Below are 15036 nucleotides of genomic sequence, written 5' to 3' on the forward strand. Positions count from 1 at the left end.
ATAACTTTTAATCTAATCTTTTCACATTTAAATAGTTCTCCTGCAACATCTTTGGGAAACAAAATGCGAGATTTAAACCCAATGGGAAGCGAAATCACTTGAAAGGCTCCATGACTTCTTACCAAAACTAGTTTAATATTTTACATGCCACATACACCCACATTCATTTCTTTAAATGGGTAAGTGCTGCAACTTGAGCCTGCAAAATAGACTATTTCTTTCAGATAAAGTTTATATAGCACATCACTTAGCAGTTTATTCACCTTACTACAATATATGTTTTGCCGTGTTCTCTATTTAAAACTTGGCAGATCAAAAGTATTGATTTCATGACAAGTTCAGCTCACTGGTCAGATGATTGCCAAGCCTCCTCTGCATGTGAATTCCCCAAAGCCTGCCTGTTGAGATGTACATCTGATTGAGCAGTGCCTCAGTAATATGGCTTGACAACATGCAAGGAGTTGCCATGTTTCCTTTGCAGCCTTAATGCACTCCACTGAAAATTTTCCTAACTCAAGACTGGTTAGCAAGGAGAAACATTTAAGAGGTATATTCCGAAATGAAATCAAATGCTACTTTATAGCAGATACCCAATTGGAGGGGAAGCCGCTAAGTGCCCTAAAAACACTCAGGGCAGACTTCTTGCATTGCTAAAGATGGAACTCACCGTGGTAATCCTTGTATAATGGATTGGTTTCTCTCTCAGAGCCAATAAATGATTCAAGACCAACTACCGTATCTGACAAGTTTGTTACACGTTCCATAATTGCTTTATTCTGTAAGACATGGAAACAAAATACACATCCTATGTGATGAAAAAGGTAATTAATGTTCATAGAGTAAGCTTTGGTCTTCTCAGTGTCAAACTGTGGGGAAAAAAAATAGGTCATCAATACTTAGAAATTACCTTAGAGGGTTTTCTCCTTAAAAAAAGAAAAGACTTGAAATTTCTGTCAAAAGAAAACACACAGCTGATGGGGAGAAACCATAAAAAGGCTACCTCAGCACTAAATCTGTGGTTTCCTAAACCTTCACAACATAAGCATTTGCTCACATGAAAAGTATCTACAAGCTACAGGCAGTTAAGCACCTCTCATTGACTTCTACTGTGAATCAGTGCCCAGCTTCTGTTTGTGCTGTGAAAACCTTAATTTTGAATACTCTTGGGCTTTTCATCTCTAATATTTTTAGCAAGCACAACCCACAGAATTAGTCATTTTGGTCAGCAGCCAAACAACATGGAAACCCAAGGCATTTTTTCTCCAGTGTTTTTCTGTCCAGAAGTTCCTCTCTACATAACGTATGAAGCCAAAGCTTCAAGCTGCATCACCATTTCTCAATACATTTGTGATTTTTAAGTGATGTCTTGTGCAACAACGTACTGTCACGTGCCTTAAACAGTATTCTTCATTTTATACAGCAGAAAGCAATTTTCAAAGGTCACAAAGACCTACAGAGGCAACTCAGGATAAATCACTCTTGTATTTTTTCATGATGTCAGCATTTAAGGAGGAAAAAAAGAGATGCATTTGTGTTAAAAAGCAAAATATTTGCTTAAGAAGTAGTTATCTTAAAAGTGACTTGGACAGCTGGGGATACTCTTGTCCTTGATGGCTGAAGGGTATCTTCAGGCATATCATAACCAGCCACCTCAAAATACCTACGGTTATAGTTTGGCTTTTGTTATTAATTTGAAAGCATCTTGTACATTCTGCACTTCTTTCATAAACTGTATGACCAAAGCTTATTTTGAAGGGTCAGTTTAAATACTGGTAAATTCTATCATAATAATAATTTACAAAGCAATTAGAAGCAGGGGAACACCCTCAGATACATCAGAAAAAGCTACACCTTGTACTGACAAAAAGGTTTGTGGCAGCAGTGATCAATATACCAATTGCTTTCACGAACCCACATTTCAATAACAGCATTTTTCCTAGCCACAAGAGAAGCCTACAGAGCAGATACAAAAGGTGAACATTTCCTATTCCCATCAAAGAATCATCTGAATTCTGTCCTTCGACAGCTCCATCCAGTAGCCTGTGGCCCATCCTGCATGGCCCAATCTGCTCAGGTTACGATCCCATGGTACCTTTACACCTCCTCCCCTCCCCAGCTCACAGGCCAGATGGCATTAAATCCTGGGGACTGCTCTCTTTTCAAAGATGTTACTTGTGCACAGGCCAAAATGACCTATCCCTGTGGAATCAGGGAACTTCAGTTTTACCTACGAAGTCTAATGATGGCTGTGACAAAGCAGTGTCATGCCACAAGCCTGCCTTTCTGAGGAGTAACAGAAGCAGTTTGAGGTAAAAGAACACTGTGTGCACATCAGTCCCTAAACTTTGTTATTATATCCATCTCTGAAATAGCAGAGCTGACTTGCAAATGCTACCCTCTTCTAGGAGGAGAGAGGCAGTATAGTAGAAGTTAATTGAAACGTTGGTCAGATTATTTTACAGGATGGACCACATAAAAGCAGTTTAAACATAAACCTGAAGCAGCCAGCGACCCCCAGCAATCACAGACCACGTTTTGCAAGCTCTTCAGCAAGCTGCTGGATGTTATTTGTGTAGGCAAGAAACACAAAGGTGTTAGACAAATCAACACACCCTGATGATTTCTGGAAGCTAACCTAAACTTCTGGTATAGAAAAAAAATATCCCCCCTCTCATTTGAAAAATAAAGAGTAAAAAAAGTTTGCTGTCTTCATACTTCTGTTTGCTAGCTTTGATAACAGCAGGTGACAGAAAGTGTGGCCAGCAAGATGCTCAACCCTCAACAAGGCATTCTCATCATTAACAGTCCTGCAAATGCTAAGAATGTAATTTCTCCTAATTGGTCTTATTTCTGGAATGATTCAAGTGAGGGGCAGCAACTCAGTCTTCACCTAACGCTAAAAACTCACCTAACGCTTCTAAACATTGCTTTTGGCTCTTCCAAAGAGGTTTGCTTTCTTACACTGTAGTCTGTTTGCCCATGTTGGTTTTGGTTTTGCTTGCAAAATGTGTCAAAACATTCTCCTGGCTTCATGCAGTGTACCTTGGGAAACACTTTGCAGAGCGAATCGCCACACCAAAGGGACATTTGCTTATGTGGCATTGTTGCCATAGATCTGTATCTATCAGGTTCTTTTCTAGTTTGCAGTGTTCAGCACATTCATATCCAATCAAAGCTGACGTCAGCACACAGATAGTTGTGATGTATGGCACACTGACATAAACACACAAATCATGTTGCCCCATCTGGGCCTGAAAATTTAACAGAGCTCCAGATCTTCCTCCAGCCCCATACAAATCCACCTCCTGCTTCTGGCATAAACTTGGCAGCTCTGGAGGTGAGCCAGGACATGGTTAGGAGGGAAGCCAGGAATGGGGAGATTCAGGGAAAGAGTTTGTTGGCAGCTAGAAGAGGCATTGTTTTAAATTACACTAAAAAATAAAGAAGCCCCAACCCTCAATCCAGTCCTGGAAAGTTTTCAGTCTTGCTAGCTGTACTGCAGGTTTTCTAAATCAGTTCAGCCAAAATGCAATTATTCTAACAACATGGTAGCAACCCTGTTGTGCAGGCTGGGCTGGGCATCCATTCTATACCTTACTTTGTGCTCACTGCTTCAGACAGACGTTTTCTTTTAAGTGCAAACTTGCAATGTTTGGCCTCGACCAAACTGTACTTTCAAAACGACGTCTCAAGAGAATCCCTGGTGCTCGTTGGACACGTAGATGGGAATTATATGTAAGTGCTAAGCTGTTGGGAAGGACAGGTATGGAAAAAGATTGCTTTGTCCTACTAATTCATTTACAGAATCTTCAGAGCTTTGAGTAATTATTAGTCCATGTTTTAAAATACTGAATTTACAAAGAAAGCAGCTCCAGATGCATCATTCCCTGTGTCTGAGTGGTATTCTAGAAACACAAATATACGTCTCAGTTAACTTACATACTGAAATGAATACTGTTGTGTTTCTACTGGATTGAGTTCTTAATGTACCACAATTTTAGCATTGGTACTATTAATCAAATCAATCTTGGTTCATCTGGATTCTGTATTAGGAAGAAAATCTGTCTTTATTGCTCTGCTCTAATTTCTAGTTCTCCTCTGATTTCCTGTCAAAATTGTTCTAATACCCAGAGATACATCCTCCCTTTTTTTGTCAGTTTGGAAAGAAATTAAAAAAACCTCAGGATACTTGTGTAATAAAAATATTCAAATTTTCACTCTTTGCATTGCATTAAATAACCACAAGTAAAAGAATGGAAAATTGTCTTAGAACGGCTCCAACTTTTCTACATACTACATAAAACAATTAGAAGGAAAAACAGGAGACTCATATCAAGGAACTACAGCAATACTGGTGCCTACATAAATATCTTAAGTTCTTGAATCACAAAAGCTTTGTGTAGTTGATTCTATTTCCATTTGTATTCTGATTAATGCATTTATATGATCTTAGTACATTAACTTGAAAAGAAGGGGGTTTTAGACTGTGTCTCTTTTCAAGAGACCATTAGGCCATTGGTAGAGGGACTTCTGTACCTTGACTTTCTGGTAATATGATCCTATCTCTGATTTTATTTGAAAACATTTAACTAGAAGTTAATACACTGAATCCTAAAATGTGTTTTATTACCTAAAACACTGCTTGTAATTTCCAGATCTGGGGAATACCCCACAGTTTCACTGGTGAGTTGCATACTTGCCACATGACAGCGCAGAATTTGGAGATGAATTCAGATACTCGCCTCAAATCTAGGTAAAACTGTAATTGTAGGCAACAGTTTGTGTTGTTACCAACAGGGGAGTCCAGAAATCCTGACACTTCATTTGACAGAACCAGAGAATGGTAGCTGAAAGGATGCCTCACTATTAAAGAGCAAAGAAGCAAGTCCATGCATGGTAATATGAATCCTATGGACTTGAAGCAAATTTTCAAGTCCAGAAATCCTGACATTTCATTTCACACAACCAAAGAATGGTAGCTGAAAGAATGCCTCACTATTAAAGAGCAAAGAAGCAAGTCCATGCATGGTAATATGAATGTTAGGGACTTGAAGCAAATTTTCAAGTCCAGAAATCCTGACACTTCATTTGACAGAACCAGAGAATGGTAGCTGAAAGGATGCCTCACTATTAAAGAGCAAAGAAGCAAGTCCATGCATGGTAATATGAATCTTATGGACTTGAAGCAAATTTTCAAGTCCAGAAATCCTGACATTTCATTTCACAGAACCAAAGAATGGTAGCTGAAAGAATGCCTCACTATTAAAGAGCAAAGAAGCAAGTCCATGCATGGTAATATGAATGTTAGGGACTTGAAGCAAATTTTGGTGCATGGATTTTCAGCAAGAGCTTAAAAATTGGTTGTGCCTTTTAAAACTTTGTGTGACATTTTGTCATAAAACTGGAGCAAGGCTGCTACTATAACGCAGGCAGCCACCTTGGACTCGAATGAAATGCTGGATATTCAATAGATGAAGTAACTGATATTTTCTGAGACATTATCATACAATGATGTGGTCATGATTTCATAACATACAAATATTTATCACTTGTCATTACTATTAAATCTCCAAAGGATTTTAAGTTTACCAGATCAATTATTAATGGCTTCACTCTTTGTGTTAATAATTACTGCTCAGAAAATCAGAGGATTGCCCATACATTTTATTTTGGTAGAAGTTAGGTATATGACCTTGTATGAGTTTCATAGAGAGATACTATTGGTGCAGTCTGTCATTACTCACAACTCTCCAAAAGCAAAGATTAGCAAGTGCTCTGCCAAAAAGTGTTACACCAGTAATTAACAAAGACTGCAAAGTATAAAACTTTGACTCCAAGTTGATTAGCACCAAACCTACTAACTGAACTTACTGAACAAGCATGGCTAGACTGAATCTATTACTTGGGTTATAAAAGAACCTAATGGCAGCCAACATTGTCACCCTACAAAACAAAAATGTATGCGTTTTGTCATTGGAAGGAAGACCTAAAGGCCATCAGTGAAATGCATGATGACTCAATATAGGTGAAACAAATTCAGTAACAGTTGCTACTAGGGGCTACAAAAAACAGAAGTGAGAACAAAGACTATATAGTTTAAGTCAGACTTTCCACCTGCTAATCTTCGAGTGCTTTACAAAAGACAGGCAAGTGTGGCATTCCTCATTTCCAAGACATGTAACAAGCACAAAGATGTCATGTGAGTTGTCCAAAGTCACAAGCCACTCAACACTGAACTGGGAACTCAACTCAGCCTTTCCCTGAAGTCTTGTCTACCCCTCTCAATTTGAGGCTTGGTTTAGAAGGCTTTATGGATTTGGACTACCAGGGAAGAATTTGCTGGTATCAGGAAAATGAAGTGGGAGTTGAAGCCTAGGAAGCTGGGTGCTGAAAATCCTGTTATTATCTGGCTGAAAGAGATGACAGATGTACAAGGTATTAATGGGTGACACTTTTTGAGCTGAATCTCTGTTCAGTGCTTTTCTATTTCCTTAGCATTCAGTAGCTGAAAGCACAGACTGCGTGTGACTATGAATGACTCTGAGGTGCAGGGCTCTTGTGTGTGTCTTGCTGCAGTGGGTAGATAAAATAAGCCTGATCAAGCCCTCCAGTGAAGGCTGAGAAGCTAGGAAGAAATCAGTACAAGATCTATGCTGAGCTCAGCAACTCCCATGAACAATATCTGGTCTTTATAAATGACACTGTATCATTGTTACAAAAGGACATATGGGAAATTGTTTGCTATTTTTTGTCTCTAATTATCACAAAAATTAAATGACTATCTGAGCAGATTTGTTTACAAAATTAACCACACATTCAATGCTGCATGTTGGTTGTTGTGTAGTATAAAATACAGATGCAAAAGTAGAATGAAAGCCATATCAAAAAAGAGCCATAAGAAAACTGCTGGGACCAACTGGTTGAACTAACATCCTAAGACTCCACTGGTAACTATTCATTATAAGAAAAAATATTTAGGAGCTCTTTTTGTTGCTATTTTATCTGAAAAAAAATGTCTTTGCAGACTGCTTACCAACTGACAAAGGCAAACTACTGCTGCAACTTTAATTCTTTAAACAGTGAATCACATTTTATTCACAGGTGACCAAAAAAGATCCTCCGCTATTACTTCAATGCATTGTACACAAATATCAAAAAGCAACATCTAAGTGATGCTGGTAATCAAGTGGCAAGATTCTGAAATAGAAAATAATTTAAAAAGTGAATCCCTTATTCAGTATAAAATTATAGGCTGTCATCAGGAGCAGGTTGGCAAAGCTAAGTCCAGATGGGAAACTGGCTGGGCAATAAGAAGAGGTAGGGTGGAAATGATGGGTAGGCTGGAAACGATGGGAACCTAAGGAAAGACATGACTGCTCCCTCTGCTGGCAAGGTCCTCACCTGCTTTAATTTTTAACTAATGAGTAGGCATTTCTTTAATTATTTAGGCTCTAGCCAATAAATAATGCAAAATGTTCCTTCCTCAGTCTGTTGCTGTGTGTTCGCACAGTTTTGAACTTATGGTGCCCTATTTCACTAGAATAATTTGCCACAGAACGAAGGCTCAGGTGGGTATCTGATGGTAGAGTTTACTGGCTTGACATTTTAATTGTTCATAAAATGAAAAGCAAGATTAAAGTATTTAACCTCCAAAATATTCTGCTTTACAACGCATACACACTTCATATTTAATTTATGCATTTCATAATATCAAGATAAATTGCTTATTTCATTGTACTGTAACAAGAGCCCTTTTAAGTGGCAGCAAGACACTATAAAATAAAACAGTCTGCAACACAAACACACTAAATTACAAGCCATAGCAAAAAAGGTGCCATTCTTCCATGAGTAAAATTCATGGCCAGAGAATTCTGTGATAATGTCTGCATTAAAACTTAATTAAAAGATGACGATAAGTAGTTCATTACTTGATTTGTGATATAAATTAATAGCTGCAGTAAGAACATTTAGAAAAAAATCTGTTCTAGGATTTTGGCCTACAACCAGAAGCTCCCAGAACAGGAGGGATCAGCTTTTTTTGCCCACTGTTCTCATCTGAATCCTGGCTGAAAAGCTACTCCAGCTCCCAGCTTTCCAGAAGGCTCCATCCCAGGAATCCTCGCCTGCCATTTGGTTTGCTGATTTTAATCTCCTAGGACTTTCTTACAGTGGCTCCACTATGCTGAACTGGCACTTGCTCCTAGAAGTGAGTTATTATTAAACTTGTAGGTCAATTGTGGCACTAACAACTCTTTGGAAGCTTTCAGCCACGGTGTACAATTTGCTGGTCTAATTAAATATTAATTCTAAGTGTTACATTCTGTGGCTAAGAGCTTTTATTTTCCATCATCAGTCTGGAAGAGAAAGAGGTTACAAGGCTAATTTAATTTTTTTTTCCTTTTTTTTTTTCCCCTTTCTTCCCCCCCCCCAGTATTAAAGCTTAACTACACAGACACAAAAACATCATTAAAGATGCAGTATTCCTTTTTATTATGATGATACTGTAATTAATAGAGCAAGTCTAAATAAAAAGACCTAAAATTAGATTCTGAAATTTCAAGGGTTTTAAGCAACACTAAAAGTTCACATAAAAATACTCCCAAGCAGACATCACACACAAATTCAATATTCAGTTATTTGAAAATCATTTAAGATGGGAAATCCATCTACAGTGATTTAAACCCAAAGTAGTATGACACAAAATGATCTTCTTTGTTCTGAAACACAACAGACAACAGATAACCTTTCTATTTAATGCAAGATTCACAGGTCTTTTTTTTCCCCCCAAGAACTTCTACTACACAATTGCTTCAGAAAAGCAGTGCTACCTTCTATTTTCTAAGAGAAATACTTGCTTAAAGCAGAGAACTACTTTGACCTGCATTATTTCAAGTCCCTCTTCTAATCTTTACTTAACGGTGTCCAAATGGGCTCAATACATGTGCCTCTTCCCTTCTGCTTCCATAACAGTTGTGTCCATGTCTGGACACTGGGCATTATATTAACTACTTAGTCCAGTAGCCAAAAGATTCCATATGCTTGAACAGATGACTATCTCCATACTGTGATGGGATATTTAACTGTTTAGGACTAATACTGCAGTTGAAAGATTCAGTTCTAAATCTTAACTGATTTTTGGTAAGCGTATTTGCAGGTAACACACATGAAATGTAAAAGCAAATTGCAGTGTTGCATACATTCAATTAACTTTTACTGTTTAAGGTTCATTTTGAAGGAGTATTTTTTTTTTTAATTAAAAGGCAGAGTGTTGACAAGATAGTGAGAAGGATGTGTATATTGTGTCCTTCTAAAAAGTGAAATTTATGAAGATGAGAAGGCTGTTTCAGGCATGCAATTTTAACATATAATGGAATTGTTCATCATATTATAGCTAAGACATTTAAATGGCAACGTGGGTACAAAACCTATGCTTGTATTTGTAGCAGTTGTTACCAAATCAGAAGTGGGAGAGCTACAATACAGCCTGCTGGCAACCATAAACTTATCTTATGAAACAACAAAATACCTCCCTTTCTTTTGCAACTTGATTAGCAGACATGATTGACAGTAATAGAAATTAAAAATACTTACTGTCTCACAATTGAAATTTTGAATTATTACTTCTCTGAGCTTCCTACTCAACCAGAATTTGAAAGGTGCTTTAATGAATACCCAGACTATTCAAAGCAGAATATTCATATCTGAAAACTCTGTGGATAACTTAAGAATACCTGTTCTAAACTTAGGGGCCAGTATGTTTTGGTATGGTTTTAAACTGCATTTATTACATAGAACAAAAAAAGCAATGTGTAACATTTAAATACCCCCCACAAGTAAAAACCCCACGATACAGAAAAATATAAAGACTCATCTTCATAGTTTCTATTTTGTGAAGAATTTCAAATGTCTGCTTAACTGATACAGAAACTACACAACATTTATCTCAATAGAAATCTGGGTGCAGTGACTACCCCACTGAGTACATTTTGAAGATCATTCAGCATTTTACACTTGTGAACTCTCAGAAGTTAGAGTTTTAAGGCAGGCAATCACTCTTAGCTCTTGTCATAGGAATAAAGATTCCAAAGTGAGAAATTCACAAGCCATAGGAGTTCACATCTTACAATCCCGTATTAGCGATGGATTCTAAGGCACTCTACTGCTTGACTTGGAGTTTAGCTGCTAAATTACTCAGTGTGAGCACAAAAGGCTGTGTATGTGAAAAGGTTTGTTTCTGAATTTTTTGACACTGAAACATACAGTAACTTATGCACTTCAGTGAATTCAAAGCATCAAAACATTAATATTGTAGGAAATGAAGTTTTGAACATACTGGGTGAAATAATGAAAATACCTTGCTGAACAGAACTTCAGACTCTGAGGACAGGTTCTGTAACAAGACTTATTCATACTGACCTTTCATTAGTCAATTAATTTCCCTTGGTACATGCTGACTAATATGGTTGTTAGTCCTTACCACTAATACAGCTCCAAGTTCAAAATAAAGGCTGGCTTTAATAAAACTGTTCTGCTTTCTACTCCATAATTTACTTCAAAAAACATTACTTCAGTGATAAGAAAATTGGGAAGAACAGGAAGATGATTACAAATACTATTTAGTATTTTGGGGGGAAGGTGCTTTTAGGTTTACTGATGATTTCTAATAATTATAGAGAAAAAAGAAGAAATACAGTAGGAAAATAATTTAGGACTTCTGTAAGTAGAAAACAGTGACACCAAAGTTCTTTCACACTTTCTAGCACAGAAGAGTTGGGTGCATTTTGATTACTTTTTCTTTAGCTAAGTACTAAGCCACACAGATTATCAACATGCAGAAAAAGAGTCCCTACTTGTTTTGATAATATCCCTTATATTTGGAAAGTGTGACTAGAAATGAAATCCCTTTTCAGTCTGCCATCCTTCATCACTGCTAGATTTTAAAAATGGCAGTAATTTTCCCTTTTCAAATGCACCATCTGATTTCATAGGCACAATGCATTTTCAAGCAGCAGTAGGAAGACTTGAAAAATAACCTTCCATCAACTATTTTAATCATACTTCTGAGTATCTCAATATTTATTACCTGACAGACAGTGTAAGGGAAGAGCATGTTCAGTTGGTAGAAAATATCAATCAAATAAAACTTGTCACATATCATCTGAATGAAATTCATAATTGGAGAAGTTTTCTGTGTCATTTTTCTTGAAATTCTCTTCCAGAATAATGCATTCCTATTTTTGTGGTTGAGAAAAGAGAATTTGCCTTTTTTTTTTTTTTCCCATGCACTCTTTGCACTAAAAGTTTCATGAATTAAACACAAGGAACATAATTTCCTTACATTAATTTGAAAAGGCTCTGTAAGCAACTGGATATTTTGTATATTTGTGTCTTTTACCCAAATACAACCCTACAGAACACTGTGAAGAGATTCAATGTCCCATCTAACCGTGTCAATCAGCATCATCTTTAGATAAATGCAATTCAAGGTTTTCTTAAATCCAAGACAACAAAAAGCCAGAACAATGAAAGAGCCACATTGGCGGTTGTGGACTGCAGAGGAAAAAGCATCAGGAACCAAATCACCATTTAATGGTCATTAAAGAGATGAAGTAGACATTAAAATGTAGGAAAAGTGAAAGAAATAATTCCATTTTTGTGTTATGTTATTGTGACAAATTAAAGCATGACTGCAGGAAAAGTGACTGTGTAAAAACTGATTAAGCAAGCAGGATGAGGAGAAAATATCAACCAATCGAAACACAGAAAAGATAAATTAGGAAGCTTCAACTTATTGTCTCATCAGCCAAGAACAGGGATATAATTCCTGAAAAGTAAAGGTAGATTAGATCTTCTGAAAAAAAAAGGATGAAACCAGGTAGATTGAATTTGTGCAACTCCCTGTCACAGTAGCACATGCCAAGTATTTGGCAAAATATATATGTAACTGTTTTGGGTTGGAAAGACATTTTCACTGTTGAAAATCAGTTCCACCACTTGTGAGTTTTATTTTTTCCACCCCAGAGTAACAAGTACTGTGGCCTGACAGAGACAAGATAAGGTAGGAGTCACTACTGAAAAACTGTTTTGTTGGTTTTTTTTTCCCAAGAGAAAGCAAGTAAAAATAAAGCAATTTCTCTGTAGGCAAAAGTTTGATTAAAATGTGATTTTGAACTTACAGGGACTTAATGAAAATTACTCCTGTGAAGAATTTACTTGCAGACCACCTAATTAACAGAGTTGTGAGGCAAAAGATAACTTAGAAAATGCAAAACCTCCCCAGTAGCTCAGGGAATAATTGTGCAATTTACTACATCTTGAGAAAAATATTGTGCATTTTCTGTGCCTTCAGTGTTCTGACAATTTACTGTATCTTGAGAAAACTATTGTGCATTTTCTGTGCTTTCAGGGTTCATCAGAGAATGTATATGCTAGAATTTACTCTGATCAAATTAAATACATACATAGAAATCGCTTGGGGGAAAAAAATCCCCCTCTTATTCTCTTGGAAAGAAAAGATATTTTCTTTACTTTTTTAATCCAGTAAGAAACCTCAGTGACAGAATGGTGAGTAGCTGGGTTGTGAGAATGTGAGCAGCTGCTGTTATTATAACTAAAGGTCTGTCTACGGCTTGAGCCTGAGAGACCACATGTTCGGCTGTCCTCTCATCTTGCCATCCTCACCAATTAACTATTAACATGGAGGGCTGTACACATGCTCTCAGGGGTTCTTTAACAGGCTTCTTGGAGAGTGGAACAACTACACAGCAGGGCTCTGGGAACTGAGTAATGTGGGGTATAAGGAACCCTCAGCAGCTTTGCTCCTCCTAATGACAGTTTTCTCCATACTTTATTGCTTAAAGGATACATGAAATTGAACAGTTTCCAAAAAAAAATAACAAGAATACCTCAATTTGTTCAAGGCTTCTAAGCAAACATCCTGGAAATAATGTTTCTTTTTGTTTAAAGCCAGAATATTCTAGCACTCATTGCAAAACAGTGAAAAGGAAAAAAAAAAAATCCAGTTTAAAAAGATGATTTATGTAGAATTTATAAACACAAAATCCAAATCGCCTTCCCAGGTAACTCTGCACCAAACAAAAACGTTCATCCTTTGGTTGTTTCTTAGAGATGCTTCTGAACTTCTTCTTTAGAACATGATCATAGTTTTATTGACATAATAGACATAAAAAACAGTATAATGAAACCAATTGTACGTTTCAGTTATGGACAGGTAATTCCAATGTGTAAAATGAAGGATGCTTGTTTTACAGTTACAAATTCTCTTCATGGCATTAAATTTTACTGTCAATCTTTTTGAAGGCAAACTGCCATCTGTACTTAAAAGGAGATAGAGTTTTGCACTGCAAGGGAATAATCATCCATTTCTGACTGCAGTGCTAAAATTAGTTTATTTTTGAAGCAGCAAATGATGCAGGTATCTACAAGAATAACATTTGCAGGAATTCAAACACCTTTACCAAATGCAATACAGAAGTGAGAGTCATGTCCTTACCTAAGAAGGACTTAATCTAGTAATAAGCTCATCTACTATGAACATACATTTCATAATATGAAGTTTTATCTAGTTTTTTTTTAACTGTGATGAAATCAAATTAATATCCAAAATTACAGGTACTCTGCTCAGTGTAAACAGTAATTTTGCTTTTCTAAGTTTCATTACCACTTGCAGAAAAAAAAAGACCATCTACATTTTCCCTTTTGCTAGAAGAGTTTATTTGCAGAAGACATAATTTAAGTCTCTGTACACTTTCATGAAATGTGCTGTTAGAAGCTTCTGATTTGACAATTTGGAACATCACTCTGATACCACAAGTGGTTAGCTGCTGTCCTGACACAATGGGATATTAAAGACTAAACCTGTATCTTCCAAATTCTGGCTTGAAAAACAAGATAACACATCACCATAATCATAGAATCAACCAGGTTGGAAGAGACCTCCAAGATCATCCAGCCCAACCTAGCACTCAGCTCTACCCAGTCAACTAGACCATGGCACTAAGTGCCTCATGCAGGCTTTGCTTGAATACCTCCAGGGATGGTGACTCCACCACCTCCCTGGGCAGCCCATTCCAATGCCAATCACTCTCTCTGTGAAGAACTTCCTCCTAACATCCAGCCTAGACTTTCCCCAGCACAACTTGAGACTGTGTCCCCTTGTTCTGTTGCTGGTTGCCTGGGAGAAGAGACCAACCCCACCTGGCTACATCTTCCCAGAAATATCTTGTACTGAAACTTCAAACACTGTTCTAAAGACAGTGGAAAGGTGTGTAGGGATGTTGTAAAAAAATAATTAAAAAAGGCTACCAAGAGGATTCTCTTTGCTTTTTTTTTAACAGTTTCTGAAATTTTGATAGTTTCCAAAAAAGACTAAGATCCACATAGGACATAACTGTACCTAAGATGTATGCTTAAGTCCTTCAGATTTTGCAGCACAACTGTCCCATGTAAGTATAGAAACACTACAGTGAAGCTATGCTCTAACATTGCCCTTTGAATAAAAAGAGTTTTCAAAATGTCCATAATTGACTTTATTTTCTTGCCATAAACTGTACATTGTTGCTAACTGATATGTGAGCTACGAAATAATGCAAAGACAGCATCCCTACCTGGATGAGGTGAGCAGGCACTGTGATGATGCAGGCTGACAAAGATTTTCTGAGGAGACCCCGGAGAACATAGAGGAATTTTGTAAGGCTGTGCATATCTTCAGGAATGGCACTGCTACAGATGTCATCTCCCCACAACATGGACCCCAGGCTCTGAATTCCTATCCGCAAAATATTCTTTGGTTTTTTCTTTTGGGGGAAAAAAAAAAAGAGCCCCTTGTTATTTTTTAAACACTAAGAGGAAAGAGTTTCTTAACATGATTTCAAAAATACAATGAATAGGATAAACATCCATAATAGTTACATGACTTACAGCATCATAGCTTAATCTCAGCCAATCTTATAGAAAACACAAATGGGATGGCATTTCTCTTTGCTGACAGAGGATCATAGAATGGTTTGGGTCAGA

At 37.0% G+C, this 15036-nt stretch overlaps 1 protein-coding gene across 2 annotated transcripts in view; it reads right to left on the reverse strand.

Moving 5' to 3' along the window:
* The window catches only part of ELP4 (elongator acetyltransferase complex subunit 4), a 132628-nt gene that overhangs the window by 77595 nt on the left and 39997 nt on the right, over positions 1 to 15036 (reverse strand). For both annotated transcript variants that reach the window (XM_064163828.1, XM_064163829.1), the window contains exons 7-8: positions 14628 to 14816; positions 668 to 776 (exon numbers count right to left, since the gene is read on the reverse strand). In XM_064163828.1, the coding sequence (XP_064019898.1) occupies positions 668 to 776; positions 14628 to 14816 (298 nt within the window). The remainder of the gene's footprint in view (positions 1 to 667; positions 777 to 14627; positions 14817 to 15036) is intronic.

Source organism: Pogoniulus pusillus, chromosome 24 (genome assembly GCF_015220805.1).
Source record: "Pogoniulus pusillus isolate bPogPus1 chromosome 24, bPogPus1.pri, whole genome shotgun sequence".
NCBI classification, from domain to species: Eukaryota; Metazoa; Chordata; class Aves; order Piciformes; family Lybiidae; genus Pogoniulus; species Pogoniulus pusillus.